General features: G+C 38.3%; 1 protein-coding gene across 1 annotated transcript in view; it reads right to left on the bottom strand.

The window, feature by feature from the left end:
- The window catches only part of HSPA4L (heat shock protein family A (Hsp70) member 4 like), a 50,252-nt gene extending 32,378 nt beyond the window's left edge, over window positions 1-17,874 (bottom strand). Inside the window, exons 1-4 of the mRNA XM_016203325.2 lie at window positions 17,680-17,874; window positions 7,010-7,067; window positions 4,015-4,155; window positions 1,186-1,308 (exon numbers count right to left, since the gene is read on the bottom strand). Coding sequence (XP_016058811.1) covers window positions 1,186-1,308; window positions 4,015-4,155; window positions 7,010-7,067; window positions 17,680-17,786 — 429 coding nt within the window. The 5' untranslated portion in view covers window positions 17,787-17,874. The remainder of the gene's footprint in view (window positions 1-1,185; window positions 1,309-4,014; window positions 4,156-7,009; window positions 7,068-17,679) is intronic.
- Between the last annotated feature and the right edge of the window lie 4,159 nt (window positions 17,875-22,033).

The raw sequence follows: 22,033 nt of genomic DNA, 5'->3' as shown, positions 1-22,033 counted from the left end.
TTTTTTTTTAAAGAAGCTCTTTTCTTTCTGATACAAAATAAACACAATCTCAAAGACCTATGTGGGAATTTTCAGCATTCTCCATACAATGTTAAAGTCTCTAGAGGTGGAAAGTTCAGTGCTCCCTGGAAAGATTCTTAGGGATAAGTGACCGAGCAATCACTAATCACATACATTAGTTTTTTTAAGATTCACTGATTATCACATTTGACTTTTGGGAAACTCAATCCTGAACTTTAATAAGTAAGGTAGTTTCTTTGTATTTTATTTTTTTATTGCTGCAACATATGTTGCTCTTTTTTTTAAATGTGTTTTTATTTATTTCAGAGAGAGGAAGGGAGAGGGAAAGAGACAAAAACATCAATGACGAGAATCACTGATCGGCTGCCTCCTGCACACCCCCTACTGAGGATCGGGTCCGCAACCTGGGCATGTGCCCTGACCGGAAATCAAGCTTCGACCTCCTGGTTCATGGGTAGATAGATGCTCAACCACTACGCCACACCAGCTGGGCAGTACTTTCTTTTTAAGGTAAAAGTAAAAATGGATTTAGGTTATTTACTGGATAAGGTCAGAACAAGTAAAGAAAAGGAAGAAAAACATTTTAATATAACATTAATACAGTAGGCCTCCTTTATCCATGGTTTTGCATTCTACAGTTTCAATTACCCATGGTCAACCAAGGTCTGAAAATACTAACTGGATAATTCCAGAAATAAACAACTCATAAGTTCTAAGTAGTGTGATGAAATCTCATATTATCTTGCTCTGTCCTGCCTGGGTGAATCATACTTTGTCCCAAGTATCTATGCTGTATAAAGTATCCACCCATGGGCCACTTAGTGGCCATCTCAGGTATCATATCGACTGTTGTGGTATCACAGTACTTGTGTTAAAGTCAACCTTATTTTACTTAATAATGGCCCCAAAGTACAAGAGTAGTGATGCTGGCAATTCGAATATACCAAAGAGAAGCTGTTAAGTGCTTCCTTTCTTTAAGTGAAAAGGTATTTACGTATATGGCAAAACAAAGTATAGATACAGGGTTCGATACTACAAGGTCTGGTACTATCATGGTTTAAAGCATCCACTGAGCTTCTTGGAACTTAACCCCAGTGGATAAGGGCGGACTACAGTACACTGGAAAATATGATTCAAGAGATTCATTACTGAAGTAAAACTTACTGAAATCACACAGTCAGCCACTGGCTTCTTCAAAGCATTTTCTGAAGTCTCTTTAAGCTTAGCCAAAAGCATTCCAGTAACTTGCTCAATAGCAAAAGGTCTCTCTTCTTCTAGGTACCGCACCTAAAACCAAAAGTTGAGATTTTTACTGAGTCATTTATTCATCCAACAAATATTCTGTGAAAATCTACTCTATAACATGCTGGATATACAACAGTGAAAAAGGAAAAGTCCCTGCTCAAGGAAGTTATATTCCAAAAAGATCATTCTAGTATTATAACCTCTTAGTTCTGAAGTTTCAGTGCCTAACACATATTGTTGCAACCAAATTTTCAAGTATCTTTACCTGCTCCAGATCCTCACCTCCCACAAAAGCGATTTTTATCATTCAATTTCCTAACTAACAACAAAGAAGAAAAAGATAATCTTTCTTTTGAAAGTTATAACTCTTCCTGGGTTTAAAATGAAAGCTTTAGTCATTCAGTTTTGGGAAAAGAAAGTGAGAACATCAAGGGGAAAAAGGAAAATTTTCTCATTTTAAAACAAACAAACATGTATTACTCCAAGGTTTGTGAAGAGAATTATGAATTAAACATTAGAGCTGTATATACTACACTTAAAAATTATTATTTTTTGACCAAATAATCACTTCATTTTATACACAGGTTTAAGACTAGGTTGCATTTAATCATATATAATAAAACTTGAAAGTGCTTCTCGACCAAGAAATAGTGGAGGACCTGTACTTATTCAAGTAATCAAATCCTTTTATAATGACAGCCACAAAATTTATAAGCAATACAATGTTACCTTAGAACCCATATAATGACTACATTTAATTTACTGAGGAAAAGGAAATGTCTTTTACCTCTGTATCTCCAGTGGAGTAAGTTTATTCTATAACACAAAACTCTGGAAGAGTTTTAAAGAACTTCTCTCAAGCAGCACAATGTATGTATGTGTAAAAAATATGTGTATATAATGATATAAAATTTACTTTGAAACAGCTAAAATTGATATCCATGTAATCAATTTAAAAGCAAGTTCAACACAAGTATTATATGAAATTAATAAATGTGGCAATTATCAAAATCAGGAAAATGAATCAAATACCACGGTGTTGGTCTGATTATAGGAGGCATAACAATACAGTATTCGTTTGTATAAGAATATAAACTTATATGAAATAAACATAAAAGTTATCCAAAAAATAGATAAAATGCTTAAGGAGTAGAATTCTAAAGATCTTCAATCTTCAAAAGATGAGGAAATTTAGTTCAACACAGGACTGATTGATGTTTTCAAAGCCCCTCACATGCATTCACTATGATTGCATAAAAATGATATCACTTAAAAATTAGGTTTGGCCTTTCGTAAAAAAATCTTAATCTGTTTTTCTCAAACTACTTATAAAGCATGATTTTTAATTTTTCTTTTTAAAGAATAAAAGCAAAAGAATTTAAGTTGTTTCAAATAAAACTGCTTCACAGGACATATTAACCAGAAATATCTGAATATTATTCTCTGTCTCATCTATTGCTATCACAATCCATCCAGCTTCCTAGTCAGCAACCCTTGACCCACAAATTTCACTTAAAGTATGGCTTCACTATGTATCTCCTTGTCTTTAACCTCTCATGGTGTCTTCTTTAAATTATTTAAACAGCCTCATGTCTTATTATAAGTCATCATCCACTCTGTACACAGAACCTTCTTCTAAAATTGCAAATTTGTGCATAGCCTTAAAACATATATATAAAGTTTAAAATTAGGTATTAAAATAGTTTTGAGATATAATTTATATAGCATAAAGTTTATACTTGTGGTGTTTAAAGTACAGGGGTTTTTAGTATGTTCACAAAGTTTTGCACTGATCACCACTAACTGTAGTACATTTTCATCACCCTAAAAGAAGTCCCATACCTATTCCCAGTTACTCCCCATTCACCATTCCCCCTTCCTCTTTATACCTAGAAACCACTTATACACTTTCTGTGTCTATTGATTTGCCTGATTATGGACACCCATATAAATGGAATCATACAATACATGGTCTTTTGTATCTGGCTTCTTTCACATAGCATGTTAAGGTTCATCCATGTTGTAGTACGTATTGGTACTTCACTCCTTTTTTTATGGCCAAATAATATTCCATTGTATAGGTTAAACATAGGTTTATCCACTCATCAGTTGATGGACACTTGAGTTGTTTCAACTTTGGGGCTATAATGAATAGTACTACTATGAACATTTGTGTACGAGTTCTTGTGTGCACACATGGTTCAAATGTCTTGTGTATATACCTAAGAGTGGAATTGCTGGGTCATATGGTAACACTATGTAAAAACGAGGTATTCTGCTAGCTTTTGAGAAATCAACAAAAACATGTTTTTGTTAATTATGTAACTTACTGCCTCAGGACATAGAATTAAAAATCCAGACTCCATCTCTTACTTGGAAGCAGAGTTTGCTTTAATACTTCTGTTATAAGAGTCTTCTACATTAGAGAAAACTCATACGGCAATTAAAATACTTTTGGGGCCTATTTTTCTAAGTCACATATGCTGCCTCTGCCTTTATCCCTTAAAAACAGTTCACATCTAAAAGTTCTCCCAATAATAATCATTGTTCATTGATAATAAAAGTGTTGTTTGGATTAAAAAGATTATCTAAATTATAAACTTTTGCACTCATTAAAGCTTATTAAAAAACTGCCTGTATCTTGCCATGTATGTACTACTTCCAGAAGAAAAAAAATTACAAGTAGGCAATATTATGGTATTTGGTTTCTTTAAATATATGTTTGCATTCTGGGAGTATAAAGCTTACCTTAATTCCTGCACTTCCATTAGGCATCTTCTGCAGCTCATAGGGAAGCCTGACCCTTTCAGTTTGCACAATAGGATCATCAAATGATCGTCCATGAAGCTTTTTGAAGCCATGAATTGTATTTCTTACATTTGTGACTATCTGTTGGCAGTAAACATTTTATCAATTACTTAATGAATGCAAAATAAACACTATGCTAATACTTGAGAACCACTAAGCCTCTTTATCCTACACATCCAAGTTCAGAATTACACACATTGTCATTTTTCTGGTTTCCTACTAATAGTAAAATTATAGAATGAGAACATATACATGTTAACTATTGCCCCCCGAAATTCTCCTCCTTTCCTAGGAAAGTTAGATACAAAATTAATGTCTTCAAAAAAGAAAACTTACAACTACTGTCTGGTTTTCCTCAAAACCTCTGCTCTAGTATAGTGATTTTCAACCAGTGTGCCACAACAATTTTTAAAACATGCAATACCTGATTATTTAGTCAGGAGCACTGACCTCTTTTCCCTTAGATTGTCAAATAAAAAATGACAACAGCCAATACAACAATAGCCATCTGGTGTAAATGCCCTGTCTTGAACCATAAATATATAGGTGATATAATAGAGTTGCATCTTATTGGTCATGTTGCATAATAAGGTTGTGTCTGACTAATTCTTGGTACCAGAAATCCTTATATACAAGTACAGGCACCTAATTTTTTCAAAAGTCACTTTGGCCCTCCGGGCATGGCTCAGCGAATTGAGCATCGACCTAGAATCCAGGAGATCTCGGTTGGATTCCTGGTCAGGGCACATGCCCGGGTTTCAGGCTCGATCCCCAGCAGGGGGTGTGTGCAGGAGGCAGCTGATCAATGACTCTCTCATCACTGATGTCCTATCTCTCTCTCCCTTACTCTCTCTGAAATCAATAAAGATATATTTTTTTTAAAAAGTCACTTTGAAGCAAAAAGGGTAGGTAATTACTATTATTATTTTTGTAAATCAATTGAAAGTATACCTATTTTTTTTGTCATTGGCAAAAAAAAAGTATATCTTTTGGTGTGCAGCAGAATTTTAGTAATTGGTTTGTGTGTGCCATGAGTGAAAATCGCTGCTCCAGTAAATTAGTATCTTTGATTTCTCTTATTTGTTTCCACTTTCATTTTTGTTATCTAAAATGTTTTTTATTGCCCAGCTGGTGTGGCTAAGTGGTTGAGCATCAACCTATGATCCAGGAGATCTTGGTTTGATTCCCCATCATGGCACATGCCCGGGTTGCAGGCTCCATCTCTCTCTCTCTCTCTCTCCTTTCTTCCCTCTCTGAGAAAAAAAAAAAAAAAAAAATTTATATATATATATATATATAAAATATGTCTATTGATTTCAAAGAGGGAAGAAAGGAGAGGGAGAGAGAAACATCAATGATGAGAGAGTCATTGAGTGGCTGCCTCCGACTGGGGATGGAGCCCGCAAACCGGGCATGTGCCCTGACCAGGAATTGAATCCCGATTGCCGGATCCTAGGTCAACGCTCAACCGCTGAGCCACACCCAGCCAGGCTAAAAATATATTTTTTAAAAATGTTTTTTATTTTCCAATTTTTCTTTTCCTCTTAATACCTAATTTATTGTGAAATTTCTCATGTACTACTATGTTTCTTCCATTGCTAAGAATTGTTCCTAGGCTAGCAAATTAAAACTCCTTCCATGTAGCATGGTGCTAAGTTAAAGTGTTTATTTGTAAATGGCTTGTGTTTTAGCAAAGTAATTTTTTTTTATAACTAGAACATGTAGTTCAAACTATAGAATATTATGGAGATCCATCTGTTGCCCTCTTAGTGAACATTAAAAGCCAAATAGATGTTGATCTTCAGTTATGAGATGAAAACTGCAGGAATGCTAAATTACCATGTTTGTCTTTAGCTCTTCAGGAGAAATAACTTAATAGTTTGCTTTCTTCAGAGACTATGATATCTATGATACACTTAGAAGATCACAGAATAGGAAATGTAAACTTTAATGAAGGGGTTATTTTGGCACCAACTCAATATCTGTTTATGTACAAATGAAAGTAGGAGATACATATTCATATATAGACCAATTATAAGACAACTTTGATAAAAATTATAAGCAAAAATTTTGGGATAAATGAGCCAATTATTCCTACAAAGTCATGGAGAAGAAAGCCCCATTAGCCCGGCCAGCATGGCTTAGCCGTTGAGCATCAACCTATGATCCAGGAGATCTCAGTTCGATTCCCGGTCAGGGCACTTGCCAGGGTTGTGGGCTCAACCCCCAGTAGGGGGCATGCAGGAGGCAGCCGATCAATGACTCTCCCATCATTGATGTTTCTATCTATCTCTTTTCCTTCCTCTCTCTCTGAATCAATAAAGATTTTTTTTTTTAAAAGTCCCACTAAACAAAGTTATCTTATAATGAAGAAAAGACCCAAGTATATATTAAAATTTAAAAAGTAATTGTTAAGGGCTTTTGGTTCAGGGCAATAAGCAAAGTCCATGGACAATGAACCTATAGCCTGGTACATTAAAAGTGAATGTGCTAGCATAAGTATTTCAGAAGCCTAGAAATAAGAAGACTTAGACAGATTCCATGTAAAGTACTGGTAGCCATACTGGGTACTCTGGAAATTAATTCCACCATTCTTTCCACCTTCTTTTACTAAGACATTACTCACTTGTTGTTGAAGTATATATTCGAGATAGGATATCCTATAGAAAGTGACCCTACAGAGAAAAAAACTGATGCCATATGATAGCACACCCTAACTCCACAACTAAACATTTTTAACAAATCAAATTTTAAAATATTTAAGAAATATTTTACAAACCAAAGCAAAATATATCTAATAAAATACAAAGATTTAGGATCTATCATATTTTCTCTGCTCTCTTTTTTTCACTCTTAATTACATAAAATGAGAGCTTAGTTACCAAGATTCAGTTAATTTTTCTTATAAATCAAAACATCTACATTAACAATTTACCTGGCTCTTAGCTGCATTTCCAATGGCTCGAGTTCTCGATCCCAAAGATATACAGGCCCTAAAAGGGGAAAAACACAAAGTTTATTCCCATGGTGTTTTTATATCACTGTGCTATTATTCTGCTTTACCTTATATAAAAATAAATTAAAAGGATTAATATAATCATGTACTATTTTTAAAAGAGGTTATCTAAAATTAGAATTTTACATATTTTTAAACTTTCATAAGAAATGTGATAGTAGGTAAGAGTAAATGTTATAATTTTTTAAAATGTGCTATTGGTAGCAATACTATGTTGGTCCCCAAAATTGTTTTTCAAATTCTATTGGTCTATGACCTACTAATAAAATTAACTGTATTCAGTAAGGACAGGCTGCTTGGATCTAAATCCTGGCTCTACCACACGGCAACTAAATAACCTTGTGGAAATTACCTAACCATTATTTCCTCATTTTCCCCCGGAAGATAGTAATGGTAACATCTACTCATAGGGTTGTGAGGATTACATGAGTGAATATAGATAAATGCTTTGAACAATACAACTGCTGTTTTTATTGCTGCATTTATATGTAATTCTGCTTATAAAAGCAAGTATAGGGTAACATTATCATCAAAATACCATTTCATGTAATGATTCAAGAAAGTATTTCCATTATTTCCGTTTTAACTACAGGTAACTATTCATTTAATCAACAAATAGTTGCAGGCACTGTGTGTGTACTAGCTACAATCACTCTCTCTGGATAATTTATGGTCTGCTGAAAAAATCAGAGTAAGATTACAAATGATAGTAGCAAAAGAGAAACTAATCACTTCTAGATAATAAGGTTTAGGAAAAGAAAGTAGTAGAGGTGATTTCTGAATGAAGACTTGAAAGAAGAGAAAGCATTTTAATATGTGTTTTGCTGATAAGGATATTTCTAGTATGTAGGTATATGTCTGTTCTCAATATGATACCCAGAGTAATCCTCTTAAAGACTAAGGCCATGAAACTCCTCTGCTTAAAACCCTCCAATGGTGTCTGTCTCACAAAGTAAAAGCTTAAGTTTCCCAACAGGAAAATAAAGCCCTTCAGGATCTGGTCCTTGGCTGTTTTATCCTACAACTTCAACCTAGGAACACTGGTCCTCTTGCTATTTCTAGAATAGAGAAAGCACACTTCTGCCTCAGGGCCTTTGTACCTGCTGTTCTCTCTTTCTGGAACACTTCTAAATATATCCATATGGCTTCTGCTCTCACTTCTTATGTTTCTGCTCAAATGTCAGCTTATCAGAGACTCCTTTACTGTCTTATATAACATCCCTACCCTTCCCCAACACATACATCTCCTACTGTTTATGCAATTTTATTTTTCTCCATATGTATCACCATCTGATATAATTTATTTACTGACTGTATCACCATGCTGGGGTATGAACTCCATGAGGGTAGATAATGTTTGCCCACTGCCTTGATCTGCATTGACCAATATGGTAGCCACTAGCCACATGTGGTTAGTAGAATTTAAATTCTAAAAAGGAAAATTTCAGCCCTGGCTAGTGTGGCTCAGTTGGTGAAGCATCATCCCAAACACCAAGAAGTCTCCAGTTTGATTCCTGGTCAGGGCACATGCTCGGGTTGTGGCTTGAACCCCAGTAAGGGGCATGCAGGAGGCAGCTGATCCATGTTTCTCTCTCTCCCCCATCTCCTTTTCTTTTTAAAAATAAAAACATAAAAAAATAAAAATTTCAGTTCTTCAACATTAGTTACATTTGAAGCGCTCAATAGCCAACTTTCCAGTGTTTAACAGCCACATGTGGCCAGTGAGTACACACAGAACAGAATATACATAGAACAGGAAATACATTAGAATACAAAGCTCTACTGTACAGAACTGGCCTAGACCATTATCTGGTACGTAGTAAAGGTAGTTACTGAATGAATGGAAAGACGGCTCCTAAGGGTAATACTTATTTGGAGACTAGGAAAAGTAAGTTGGTTAGTTTCACAGGACATTTTAATAGTATCAGGGCCAGATTATAAGGGTATCAAATGACAGATTATGAATCTGAAATTTATTTCACTAGCTAATGGGAATTCATTAAAGGCTTCTGAATAATGGAGAGAACACTCCATGTTTATATATAATATAAAACTGAAGAGGAAAGGTCCTAGAACAGTGCTTATCAAGGGTTGAACAAGACACTGTTATATTGGGGAACAATGGATTTTCAGGGAAGTCAAGAAGTTCAACTTATTTAGACAATTCAACAGAAGTTTACTGAGTACCTACTGTACGTCTGGCACTCTGTTACTAGAGATATAACAGTGATGGAAAAGAGATGGTTTTGGTTCTCCTGGAACTTATAATGCTACAGACTCGCACAAATGAAATAAACTAGGTGCTACAAAAGAGGGTGCAAATAGTAGTATGAGAACAGATAACAGCAGGAATTAATCAAGAGGAGGAAGATCAGGAAAGGCTTATCTGAGGAAGTAACAAGATTTGAAGGAAGAGTCAATGATGAGAAGGAAGTAGGGGAGAGTTTGGTGAAGATCTTTTTGACTACAGTGTGAACTGATGGGAGGAGGGCTAGCAGTTACCAGTAATCTATAATAGGATGGTGGCAGCTGAGACAGGAGGAGAAGGAATTTAGAGATATTTAAAGGTAAAACTTGGTGACTGACTAGATCTTCACTGTCTAAAATGGTAGCTACCAGACACATGTGGCTATTAAGCACGTGAAATGGGGCTAGTCTGAATTGAGATGTACGTTTTATAAATGTTAAATGTATTCTGGACTTTGAAGATTTAATATTCAAATAGGATTGTGAAATATCTCACTAACTTAAAAATACCAATTTCATGTTGAAATAAGATTTTAGATATATTGAGTTAAATCAAATATATTAAAATTAATTTTACCAGTTTATCTCCTTAATGTAGCCACTAGAACATTTAAAATTATTTAAAAAAATAAAATTATGTATGTGCTCACATATTTTTATTGAACAGTGCTGGAATAGATAATAGAGGCGGCAATCAAGAATAATGTCTAGGGCCCTGGCTGGTGTGGCTCACCGGTTAGAGCATCAACCTCGAGCCCAAGGGTTGCAGGTTCCATTCCTGGTCAAGGGCACATACCTGGGTTGCAGGTTCATTCCCCACCCCGGTCAGGGGTGCGTGCAGTAGGCAAGTAATCGAAGTGTTCCTCTCACATGGATGTTTCTCTCTCTCTCTCTCTCCCCTCCTCCCTCCCTCCCTTTCTTCTTCCCTTCCACTCTCTCTGAAAAATGAATGCAAAAAAGATATCCTCAGGTGAGGATTAAAAAAAAAAAAGAAGACTGTCTAGGTTTCAGGTTGCATAAGAAGGTAGACAAATAGTGGTGCCATTCAATCAGATAGAAAACACTGTAAGAGGGACAGGTTTGGGAAGGGACCATCCCAAGTTCTGTTTTGGACATGGTAAGACTGAGGAACCTCTGAGACATCCAAGATATATAATTAGAACTAAAATGTTGAAAGAAATGGACAGATGTAGAAGGGAATGGAAGTTACTGTTCTGTAATTGTGAGCCGATGCAAACAGGTAAATAAAGACAGAGCAGAAATCAGTGGTTCAGGTGACATCTTCACATCTCTTTCGAGTAACTGTGGGATTCGACATAGCCTGTGCCAGAGTACGTATCTGCAGACCCAATATGGCAATCCACATGGATGACTGACCCTCCTTCCTAAAACTCATCAGAGAAATACGAATTTGCCATCTCTTAATCTACTTTATAACCTTTCTGTCTACTCCATTATTTGGACACACTCCTGAATACTGTTCTTTTTTATTTTTTTTAACTTTATTTTTATTGTTTAAACTACTAGAGATGTCCCCATTCCCCACCCCCACCCCTGACCTTACCCTACCCTCCCTATGGCCATCACCACACTGTGGTGTCTATGGGTTATTGCATATATGTTCTTTGGCTAATCCCTTCACCTTCTTTCACCCAGCCCCCTTCCTCCCCTCCCCTCTGACAGATGTCAGTCTGTTCCATGTATCCATGCCTGTTTCTAATTTTGTTCATCAGCTTATTTTGTACATTAGATTCCACATATAAGTGAGATTATATGGTATTTGTCTTTCACTGGCTGGCTTACCTCCTTAGCAAAATAATCTCCTGAGTACTTTTAATTTTTCAATACTTGACTATCATTGCTTGAGAGCACAGAAAATCTTATTCTTAGGTTGATTTCTTAAGAGTTTAACTTCTGTTGGAACATGAGAGCCAAATAAGATTGATTTAACTATCATTTATTAAGTGCTAGATTCTTTGAAATATGCTTCACACATACATCACTTCACAGAAAAAGCTAAACAGTTACAATTATCAGATATTCTCCTTAGAGTAGAAAAAGTTTTATAGGAAAGGATATTCCATTGTTTATCCAAATGTATAACATATAATCCATTTATATTATGCTTTTATGGATTATTTCAACTACTACATAGAAATTCCATTTTATGCCTTAAAAAAAAAGGAGTGTTTACAATGCAGCTTAAATCTGTAATATTCAACCTAATGTTGCCACCGTATTTATTGGTCATCAGATTCTAGAGAATGCCACAGATCTCTAAACAAGCAAGCAGAACTTCTACATGTCCTATGTCACTTAGTAGAGGAGGGGCATAAAAATCAAATGACAGTATGTTACTTTAAAAAAGTTATATATTTTCCCTTAAAATTTAAGATTAACTTTCTGTCTCTCTTATACAGCCTATTTTTATATGGCCAAGCATGATTAGGTTAGAGAAAACACATACTGTCAGCAGACTAAGAGACTTCTCCCTTAAGAAGTTAGCACTCTAAATTTGTTTGCTTCTTTGTCAGTCTCCAGCCAGTTTCAACTATGGTTGCCAGCATGTCCAAAAAGCAGGGTTTCTCAGCCTTGGCACTATTGATATTTTGGGCAAAACAATTCTTTGTTGGCAGAGTGGGGCTATCCTGTGCACTATAAGAATTTAAAAGCATCTCTGGCCAATACCTGCTGGATGCCAGTAGCATTTATTCCTCTCCACCTCCAGTGTGACAACCAAAAATATCTTCAGATATTGTCAGATGTGCCCTAGTTGAGGGGGGGGGGGCAAATCTCTTCCAGTTGAGAACCACTGACCTACAGCATCATTTTCAAAGTATTGTTCTGTGGAATATAATTCCTTACACACTCAAATAAGTTTGGAAAAACATTTTTGGAGTGGCTATAAGTAAATTAAGGGATCTGAGAAGTTCTGCAGTAAAAAAAAACATCTTGTTGTTATTTCCCCGAACTTAACTATCTGGGAAAAAAGTTGTCCTAGTAGGAGGTGGGGAAGAAATGTTCTCAAAGGATTTATTGTTACCATTTGCTTTCTTAGAAAAAGAAGGCTTCTTTCAGGCCTTATGTTTAGTAATAACAAAAACTTTCCAATCTTTGAGTGTGGACAATGTATAAAACATTTTAACATATAAAAATAATAAAAACTTCTTTAAGAACTTCCAAATGCTTTAAGCATAATTCATAAATTAGTTCCTAACTTGAAACCATTAACACAAATCAAAACATTTACATAAGCAGACACAGTGTTTTAAAAGCTGACTAGATACATTAAATTAGATATATTATTTAACTATTAGATTATTAGATTAGAGATATCTTACTTAAAATCCACCAGTTCAAAGACAAATAACAGTGCACAATAAATTGAAAATCCTAGACCAGGGGTTTGCAAATTACCACTTGCCACCTATTTTTGTAAATAAAGTTTTATCAGGACACAGTTATGCTCATTAATGTGTACTGTAGTGACCACATACCAAAAAAGACTACCAATGGCATTTTAAATATCTTACACTCATATTATGTAATTTCTATTTATCATTCCTTGCCTTCTAGAAACCTTTTAGAATTTCTCACTCACAAATTCAAGGCAATGACTGGAGATTTATTTTGTTTTGTTGTAGATAATATACTAAAAGATGAATGGTGGCTCAGTTGCTTGGTGTGTCATCCTACACACCTAAAGGTTGCGGGTTCAATCCCCAGTCAAAGCACGTACAGGAGGAAACTGATCAATGTTTTTCTCTCACACCAATGTTTCTCTCTCTCTCTCTCTCTCTCTTTCTCTCTCCCCGTCCCCCACTGCCCCAATCTCTAAAACCAATAAAAACATATCCTTGGGTGAGGATCAAAAAAAATAATAATAATAAAAGATTTTATAGTCCTAGCTTTGGCATGATAAAGTGTGACAGACATCTGCCCTTCCACCCATCTCAGCACAATTGATTTTTTTTTTAAGTGAAAGGTGTTGCCCTAGTCAGTTTGGCTCTATGGTTAGAGCGTTAGCCTGTGGACTGAAGGGCCCCAGGTTTGATTCCAGCCAAGGGCACGTACCTCAGTTGCAGACTTGGTCCCCTGCCACGGAAAGGATGTGTGCGGAAGGCAACCAATTGATTAGTCTCTCTCACAGCAATGTTTCTCTCACTCTCTCTCCCTTCCACTGTCTCTGAAAAGCAACGGAAAAAATATCCTCAGGCATGACTTAAAGAAAAAAAAAAAGTGAAAGTGTTCAGTAAATTTTTGTTTGTCAACAGCAAAATAACATTTTGAATTTTCCATGAACATTAGTGTACCTATCAATGGAATACTATACAGCCATTAAAAGGATAAATTAGAGCCATATGTACAAGTTTGAGATGTCTGCAATATATTTTGAAAAAAGCAATTGCAAAATATGTATAATGTAATTCTATTTTGTTAAGAAACAAGTAGAAAAAATCGCAGTTATGTACATATCCTCACATACTTACATAAAACTAGGAACATACACATTCAAGACTAGGAGGTGGGTGGAAAGGGACAAAGTGGGAGATTTACTTTGTGTCATTTCTTTACATTTTAAATCAAAGTGGACATAAGCTCATAGTAAAACATACAAACAAAAGCAATTCATATAGTACAAAGAATATTTAATAAAAAAGCTGAAAAGCCTCCTCTTCCCCTCAAAATGCTATCACCATAAAAAGTCCTCCTGGCCAACTATAGCCACTGTTAACCTGTTTAGTTTGGCTTTTTTTTACTTTTTTTTTTTTTTTTTTAATCCTCACCTGAGGACATGTTTTTTATTGATGTTAGAGAGTGAGTAAGGGAGAGGCAGAGAGAAAAAAACATCAATTGGTTGTCTCTGTAGGCATCCCAGCTGGGCATTGAACCCTCAACATGGGTATGTGCCCTGCCTGGGAACTGAACCTTCAACCTTTTTGGTGCACACCAGCCAGGGCTAGAGTTTGGCATTTTTGATGTATAAAAAATTATAATACCCCGATAAAAGTGATTTCTACTTTTGTGCACTGAAGAGGGCATCCCAAATATCTGAGATGTAGTATATAAATAATACTTTCCCATATTGTCAGATTATGCATGCACTGGTAAAAAAAATAGGGGAAAATAATGGAGACAGAAAATCAGGAAACTGTATATTGTCTGATCACACAGAATTTTGAAGATAAAACAATACACCTAACAAAAATATCTTGAAATAATAGTTTCATTCAAAAAATCAATTTTCCTTTTTGTAAATATGTCCATTCATAAGAATTCAAAAGATTACAGACTGTGTATTAAAAGCACACTCCTCCTAATTCTACCTCCAAGAAAATCTACTTTTAATAGTTTGTAGTCTTCCACACTGCTTTCCTTTATATTTACACTAATAGATTTTATGTCAATATGTATGCTTCTTATGAATTTTTTTAAAAAATAAATTTTTACATGTTATTAAAGTAACTTAAAAGCATATTAAAACATTTCAAAACAAGATAATATTTCTTAGAAACTAGCCAAAAATAGATGAGTTTGTTGATATTAGAGCAAAGACGCTTCTCTGTACAGGTAATTTATCCCTTTGATGGTTACATCCCCATTAACCTAGTCTGTATATACCATCCTTATGTAAATAGATAATGGAAGGACACTGGGGTTCTGGAATCAAAGTGGCCTGAAGCTGAATCTGTTTTATTGTTTACTAATTCTTGGCCAAGATACTTAACTTTGCTTTAGGTTTCTTATGGAAAAAGGTAGCTACTAATACCAAACTAATAGAATTAGTGAATATGTATGACAGTGCAAGCACTATTATCAACATAGGCAGCATGTTTTAGTTGACTACATGGTTTAATCTGAAATTGAAAGAAGATCCTTAGCTGCAGTTTCTTTTCCCATGTGTAAAACTAATTACTTTGCAATAATTAAGCCTGGAATGGAAATTCCAATCCCCACATCTACATTTAATTGAACAATACAAACATATCTAAGGCTTTTCAAATGTGCATGCATTAATTCTACTTCTAGAAATTTATTTGAAGGAATTAAAGGTCAAACATTTAGTTACAAAGATAGTTATTGCCACATTGTTTATAGAAAGAAAATATAAACAACCTGAATGTCCAATAAGGGTTGGATTAAATTAAGAAAATAACCACTAAAATTAGTGTAAAAATATGTTTTAGATTGGGTGGGTAACATCTAGCCCTCTGGCTGTATAAGGCTGGCAAAATTATTTGGTCTTGCCCTGCCAAGGCCTCACCAAAGAGAAGCAGTTCCAGCTATGACATTAGGGGTGAGTTAATTACATGTTTGACCATATATAACAGGCTAATTTTTAAGTTGATAATTTTGTATGGTCCCAGAATGATGTTATAAATATCCAAATGGTCCTTGGCAGAAAAAAGGTTCCCCACCCCTGCTTTAGACAGAAAGAGGATACCAAACAGAATATAAAGTATAATCTGTTCTTGAACTACACACAGGAAAAACCATCCAAGTTTTATTTCTGAGTGGAAAAATTATAATTTTTAATTTCACTGTTTAATGTGCCTGTATTTCTACAATGAGCATGTACTACTTGTGTAATAATTATTTTCAGTAAGAAAATGTTCAGAAAAAATTAAGTTTTTTTCTTTTTCAATTTATGCATGTTCATTTCTTCCTTTCTCTTCAGTTTATGCATGACATGAGAAGAGAGGCTAGTACAAGCACTCCAACTTTACAAAGGTGAAATCTGAAGAATTAATAGGTTAAGTTACCTGGCCTTGGTCCCTTAATTGTAGGCCAAAATTAAACAATTATTTGTTTCATTAACCTGTCCTTGGTTTATACATAGTATCCTTCCCCATGTTACACATCAAGTATGTTAAAGAATGAAACAAATGTGAAAATGTATGGATGCTTAAGCCATCTAAATGCAGCATTTCTTTCCTCTTTTCCACAGAATCCTTTTATAATATATTTGCATCTTAGAAATACCTGTGTCATGTTACCTTGATGTCAGCAACTGGAATATGGAAACATTTTTTTTAACATAAAGAAAGGAGCTCTAACAGTACTATGAAGATTAACTGACATATGCTCATATTCAAGTATATAAAGATCCAAAATTTCAATAGAAATATAATGCGTATCTGGAAAAGGTGATATAAAACCTTCTAGAATATTCTTCAGAGAAACCAAAGCAGGCTGCTTCAAGTAAGCTACTCTTGACATATTTAAAAATTATTCACAAAATTGTAGTAATTTAAACATTTAAAGACTTAGCTTAAATTAACACTGATCTTGGTTAAGATTAGTCTTATATTTAGGACCATTCTGAAGGGTCAAATTAACATGTTTAGTTACTTTTCCATAGAACGTAAGACATGGAAACTTGGTTTCCTCATAAAATTACCGGTAACAGGAGCCTACAAAAAGCAGCCAATTTTTCATATCCCTGCCTTAATTATATTCTTTGCCAACAAACTTCCCAGAGAGACAATGGAACATGTACGAACACGTTTCCATGACATACTGCCACTCCTCTGAAGTCTTTCATCAAGTGTTCGCAACAGACTCACTCCTCAATCATGTTTCCACAGGACAGCTGCCTCCGACTCTCCAACAATTCATTCTGTAGAAATACGCTTTGGATAGATTCCAGCTCCACCACTTCCCATTCAAGGACGCACATCACCTACACCCGAGGCCGACGACTCCCGGCCCCGATCCTCTCCTATCAATGCACCATTAGCACGCCCCTGGAAACCTGGCCATTTACCTGGAATTCTCAAGGACGCTGGGGCAAAACCCTGCACACCTCAAAAACAAAACTGCTACCCTATAACTCTTCTGATTTGTGCGGTCTAAGCTTTCATTTCTTACTTTTCTGCGAGAAAGCCGTCACGCAGAGAGGGACGGGCAGAGGCGGAGCGCAGAATGAATGCAGAATTCTTTACTCCGCTGGGGGGGCGAGGGGGGGGCGCAGCCGAGAATTTCCCGAAAGCCCCACTAGAAGAAACTCGAGATCTTTCTCCAATGTTCGGGGCGTCGAGGAGGTCCCACCCCAGCCCCTTGCCGGAAAATAAAGCAGGGCCGCCGGGGAACGAGGCGGGGGGAGCGGGTACAGAAAGGAGAGATGCGCAAACTGTAGGAGTTAAGTCCCTGGTGTTTTCCGGAAAACCAGCTCTGCGGAGAGGGCAGTCCCGCGGCCACCTGGGCCCGCCGAGCAGCGGGCCCCCGAGATAGCAGCTGCGGGGCTGCACCTGTCATCCCAGGGTCTGGCGCGCATCCCGAGGAGCCATCGGGCGGGACCTAACGTTAGGGCCGTGGCTAGACCAGGGCACGGCACTTACGGGGTACACCTGTCGCTGTATTCATTGGCGATGGTCTCGATGCCGCCGCTCCTCGCTACAGCGATGTAGCAGTTGAGAAAGCCGAGGTCAATGCCAACCACAGACATCCCGCCGCCCAATGGTCGGGGCGCTGGCGCCGAAGCCTCCTGTGCGGGGACTGGGCCCTCTTCTGAGCTGCTGCTGCTGGGAGTGCGACTCCTACGAGAAGCAAAGGAGAGGTGACCCGAAGTCGCTACGCTTTAAATCTAGGGCAGCGCGCCGCACAACCGCGGAGGTAGAGGCCGCCGCGCCGCCGCCGCCGCCGCCGCCTGGGTCACTACACTGCGGTTCGGCCGCCTCCAACCGGCGGTTACTGAGCTCTGAGTCTGCGCGCTCCGCAGCCGGGGAGGCGCGCGGGCCGCGGCTCTGCGCCCGAGGCTGAGCCAGCCTCCGCTTCGGCCGCTTCCGTCAGCGCTCGGGCAACGGCTTCCCGAGGAGCTACGGTTCGAGAAAGATCTGGAAAATGGAGGCGGCTGAGCCAGACCCGGGATGGGAGAGCTGGGAGGCGGGGCAGGAGGATCAGGGAGGAGGCTGGAAGAGGGAGGAGGGAAACGGCGCTGGCTCGCTCGCCCCCGCGCGGCGGCCGGGAGCACACCGACTAGCCCGGTGAGGGCAGCCCCTGCCCCGGCGTTCGACCGGCGCTTCGGAGGCGACCCGGGTGGTTTGTTGTTAGCAACTAGGGCGACGCCTGGCAGGGCAACGCGGTGCCCCCGAGGCCTGCCCCAAGCCGGGAGCTCAGGCCCGCGCGGCTTCCCAGGGGCCAACCGCAGCCCAGCACCCACCCGCCGGCCTCGCTGCCCGGAGGGGCCCACGTGCGGCCCGCAGGCATAAGGGATGTGACCGCGCCCCCGCGCTCGCCACCCCGGCCACCGCCGCGCAAGGCCCTGTGAGGTGGCGCCCATTGTGCCGCCTCGCCAGGGGGCGCCACCGATGGGGGACAGGAGACCTTTTCACTTCAGTGCCTTGAGTGGAAGCCTACTAAACAGATTTTGGTTGGTTTTGTTCTCCATACCCGGGCTTGAAGTATCCAAAACCAAACTGTCAAGAAACCCGCACACTGGCAGTTTTCCCGTCACTAACTTCCTTCTCACATCTCTAAAGATGCGGTCCCCTAACCCTGGCCTCTGAAAACCGGTTTTACAGGAAAGTGACCGTCTGTATATGTGTGTCGCTATGACACCTGGCAAGCCCGGGCATCTCTCCGTCATCGGCCATGTAGTTCGCAGGACAGGAGCCTAGAGTGACCCGGCCAAGCCCCACTCACGGCACGTGGTCAGCATCTGATGTCTGTCCGTCTGCAATGAACCAAGTCATAGTGTACACTTACGAAGTTTGGCTGTCCAATTCCTTCTGGTTCAGTTCTTCATGGGTTTCCTGTTCCTCCTCACCCAGTTCTTTGGATTCCTGTATCTTCTCAACCGATTCTTTATCCCGTTTTCTACTTGTTGCCATCTTGAAATAGTCTGTTTCATCAAAATTTTCAGTACTCTTATTGCTATTTGCCCGCTCCTTAAAAGAATTTATGCTTTTTACAACTAACAAAGCTATAACAGCAGCAGCAAGTGTGGCTATAGCTCCTAGTGCTGTTGCTACGGAGATCGCGAGGTCCATTTTCTGGACTGGAAAATACAGTATTGCTTTGACCCCGGCCCTTCTCCATTAAGGAGTCGCACCTCTCCGCCGCCGCCCAAGTGCGCGGAGCAGCAGGGGCTCCAGTTCGACGCCGTCGTCAGGGACTCCGCAGGGTAGGCGGAGGGGCTTCCGCCAGCGCTGAGCACAATCGGGATTGGCTACCTGCCCCCCCAGAACCCCGCCCTCAGCCCCACCCAGAGGCGCGTGGCTTCGACGCCCCCTCTTCAGTTGCCTCTGTAGCCATCATCCTCTTGGGCCCGCCACCTAGGTTTATTCCAGAATATCCTGAAACTCTCCTGGGGCCATTTATCTACCCATGCTTTCTGTCTGCAAAACTTGAGGGTGTGAGAATGATCCTTCTATTAAAAAAAAAAAAAAAGTTAAAATACCAGAGTAAAAATAAACAGTTGCGGTCAGGAGTAAGAGATTATCACATTCTTTACAATTACTGGGAGGGAATGAATGTACCTAGTGGCTACAAGCATGACAGGCTCTGGGGTCACAGACTTGGTCTGTAGTCCCAGGCTCATCTAACTTACTTGCAGTAGGACCTTAGGCACATTACTTAATACTACAAAGAAAATAAATGACATAAAAAAGCAGGTGCAATAGCACAGAAGCATCAAAGAGCATACCGTATTTGAGGAATCCGAAGTTACTGGTATGGCTTGGGTGCCCAGGACAGAGAGGATGTACAGCTGAAGTCGAGCTAGATCATGAAGGATACTGTATGCCATGATAAGAAGTCGTTATCCTGTAGGCAAGAAGTTTACCTTTTCAAGAATAAGGAACCCTTTTTTTCAAGTACAAAAAATTATGCTTCCCATTTATTAAAATAATAATGTCCACATACTACTATAGGTTCAAGAACACTTCAACATTTACCTGTATTTTGTTAATCCCAAAGCTTATACGTATATGAATAAAAATGCTACATATATAAAATCTCATTTTAAAATCCAATTTTCTGTTTTAGTGGGCATACATATATACATATATATAATGTTTTCAAATCCTCACCCAAGGACATGCTTTTATTGACTCACGAGAGAGAGGAAGGGAGAGAGAGAAACTTTGACATGAGAAACATCGATCAGGGATGCCTCTCTCATGTGCTTAGACTGTGACTGAACCCACAACCTGGGTATATGCCCTGACTGGGAATCGAATGCATCACCTTCTGGTGTATGGTACAACACTCCAACCAACTGAGCCACACCAGCCAGGGCAATTTTAGTGGGCATATTAACTCACAGATTACTTACAAAGCTTTCCCCTCAATATCCCTCAAACCAGATCACCTACAAGTCAGGATGTACTGCTATTATATAGAGACACTGAAATAGATGGAAACTGACACAATAAGAATGGAATTTAAAAAATATTTTGGGCCCAGCCAGGCATGGCTCAGCGATTGAGCATCAGCCTAGGATCCAGGAGATCGCCATTCGATTCCAGTCAAGGCACATGCCCAGGTTTCGGGCATGATTTCCAGTCCAGGACATGCAGGAGGCAGCCAATCAATGACAACTCTCTCATCATTGATGTTTCTATCTCTCTCTCTCCTTCTCCCTTCCTCTCTGAAATCAATAAAGATATATTAAATATATATATATATTTTGGTAGCAGTGTTACAACAGAATGAATTAGAGCAAGGTGAGATTGGATACATAAGGGTCACTTAGGAGACTATGGCAGACTCTTAGTTGTCTTTCAAAATATATTATTTTTGTCTTGTACACTTGGCTGTTCAATTACACACTATATTTCCAACCTTCCAGTATGGCCATGTTACTAAAGTTTCACCAATGTATATATGTGACATGTGTAACTTCCATCTCACCTGGTTAAAATCCCTTTCATCTGCCCTAATTTCTTTCCCTTTTCTTGCAAGTGGGAATACAGATTAGCCATAGACGCAGCTTTGACAATGCAGATGATTACAATGCTCAAGGATAGGGTTCTTTCCCTGGGGTCCCCAGAACCCCATGGAATACAAAGATAGATTTAAGGGGGGACTGTTTTGCACTAGCCTTTAACAAAAATTTAACATTTCTTTCAATAACAAATGTAGTCACAAATCACAGTAGTATTAACAATATGTGATTTTTCCCAATAGAAATAAAATATTTTCATACTACATCATTAATTGTTGGATATATTATATCAAACCACATTTATGCTCATTAATACCATGAAATTATAGTATTAGAACACTGGATCTTGTAAATCTTAAAAATAAGCACATATTACTATCTCATAGTAATATGTATTTTATGTACTACTATCACAAATTTGTATTTCTTAATATTTTAATAACCATATTTCAAATAGTTTCCTTTATAATCCTATGTTTGTTTTATGCACTTAAATTCCTGGTTGGGGCACGGATGGGAGGCAAATGATCAATGCTTCTTTCACATCGATGTTTCTCTACCTCTCTCTCTTCCTCTCTCTCTAAAATCAATGAAAACATGTCCTTGGGTGAGGATTTAAAAATAATAAATCTCTGTTATGTTGACCACTGCAAAAAATCATGTTAAGTTTTCAAAAGAGTAAGTTTTTTCAAGTGATAACACCAACAGAGGGTGGGGGTGGCAAAAGTAGGTTTACAGTTGTGAGTATAGGAGTTTCTCATATTATTTATCATTGCATTATTTTCCATATGAACAACTGTAAACAT

This window comes from Miniopterus natalensis, chromosome 4 (assembly GCF_054644295.1).
Source record: "Miniopterus natalensis isolate mMinNat1 chromosome 4, mMinNat1.hap1, whole genome shotgun sequence".
In the NCBI taxonomy this organism is placed as follows: Eukaryota; Metazoa; Chordata; class Mammalia; order Chiroptera; family Miniopteridae; genus Miniopterus; species Miniopterus natalensis.
The sequence above is the reverse complement of the archived record's forward strand: the minus strand, read 5'-3'. Positions and strand labels throughout refer to the sequence as shown.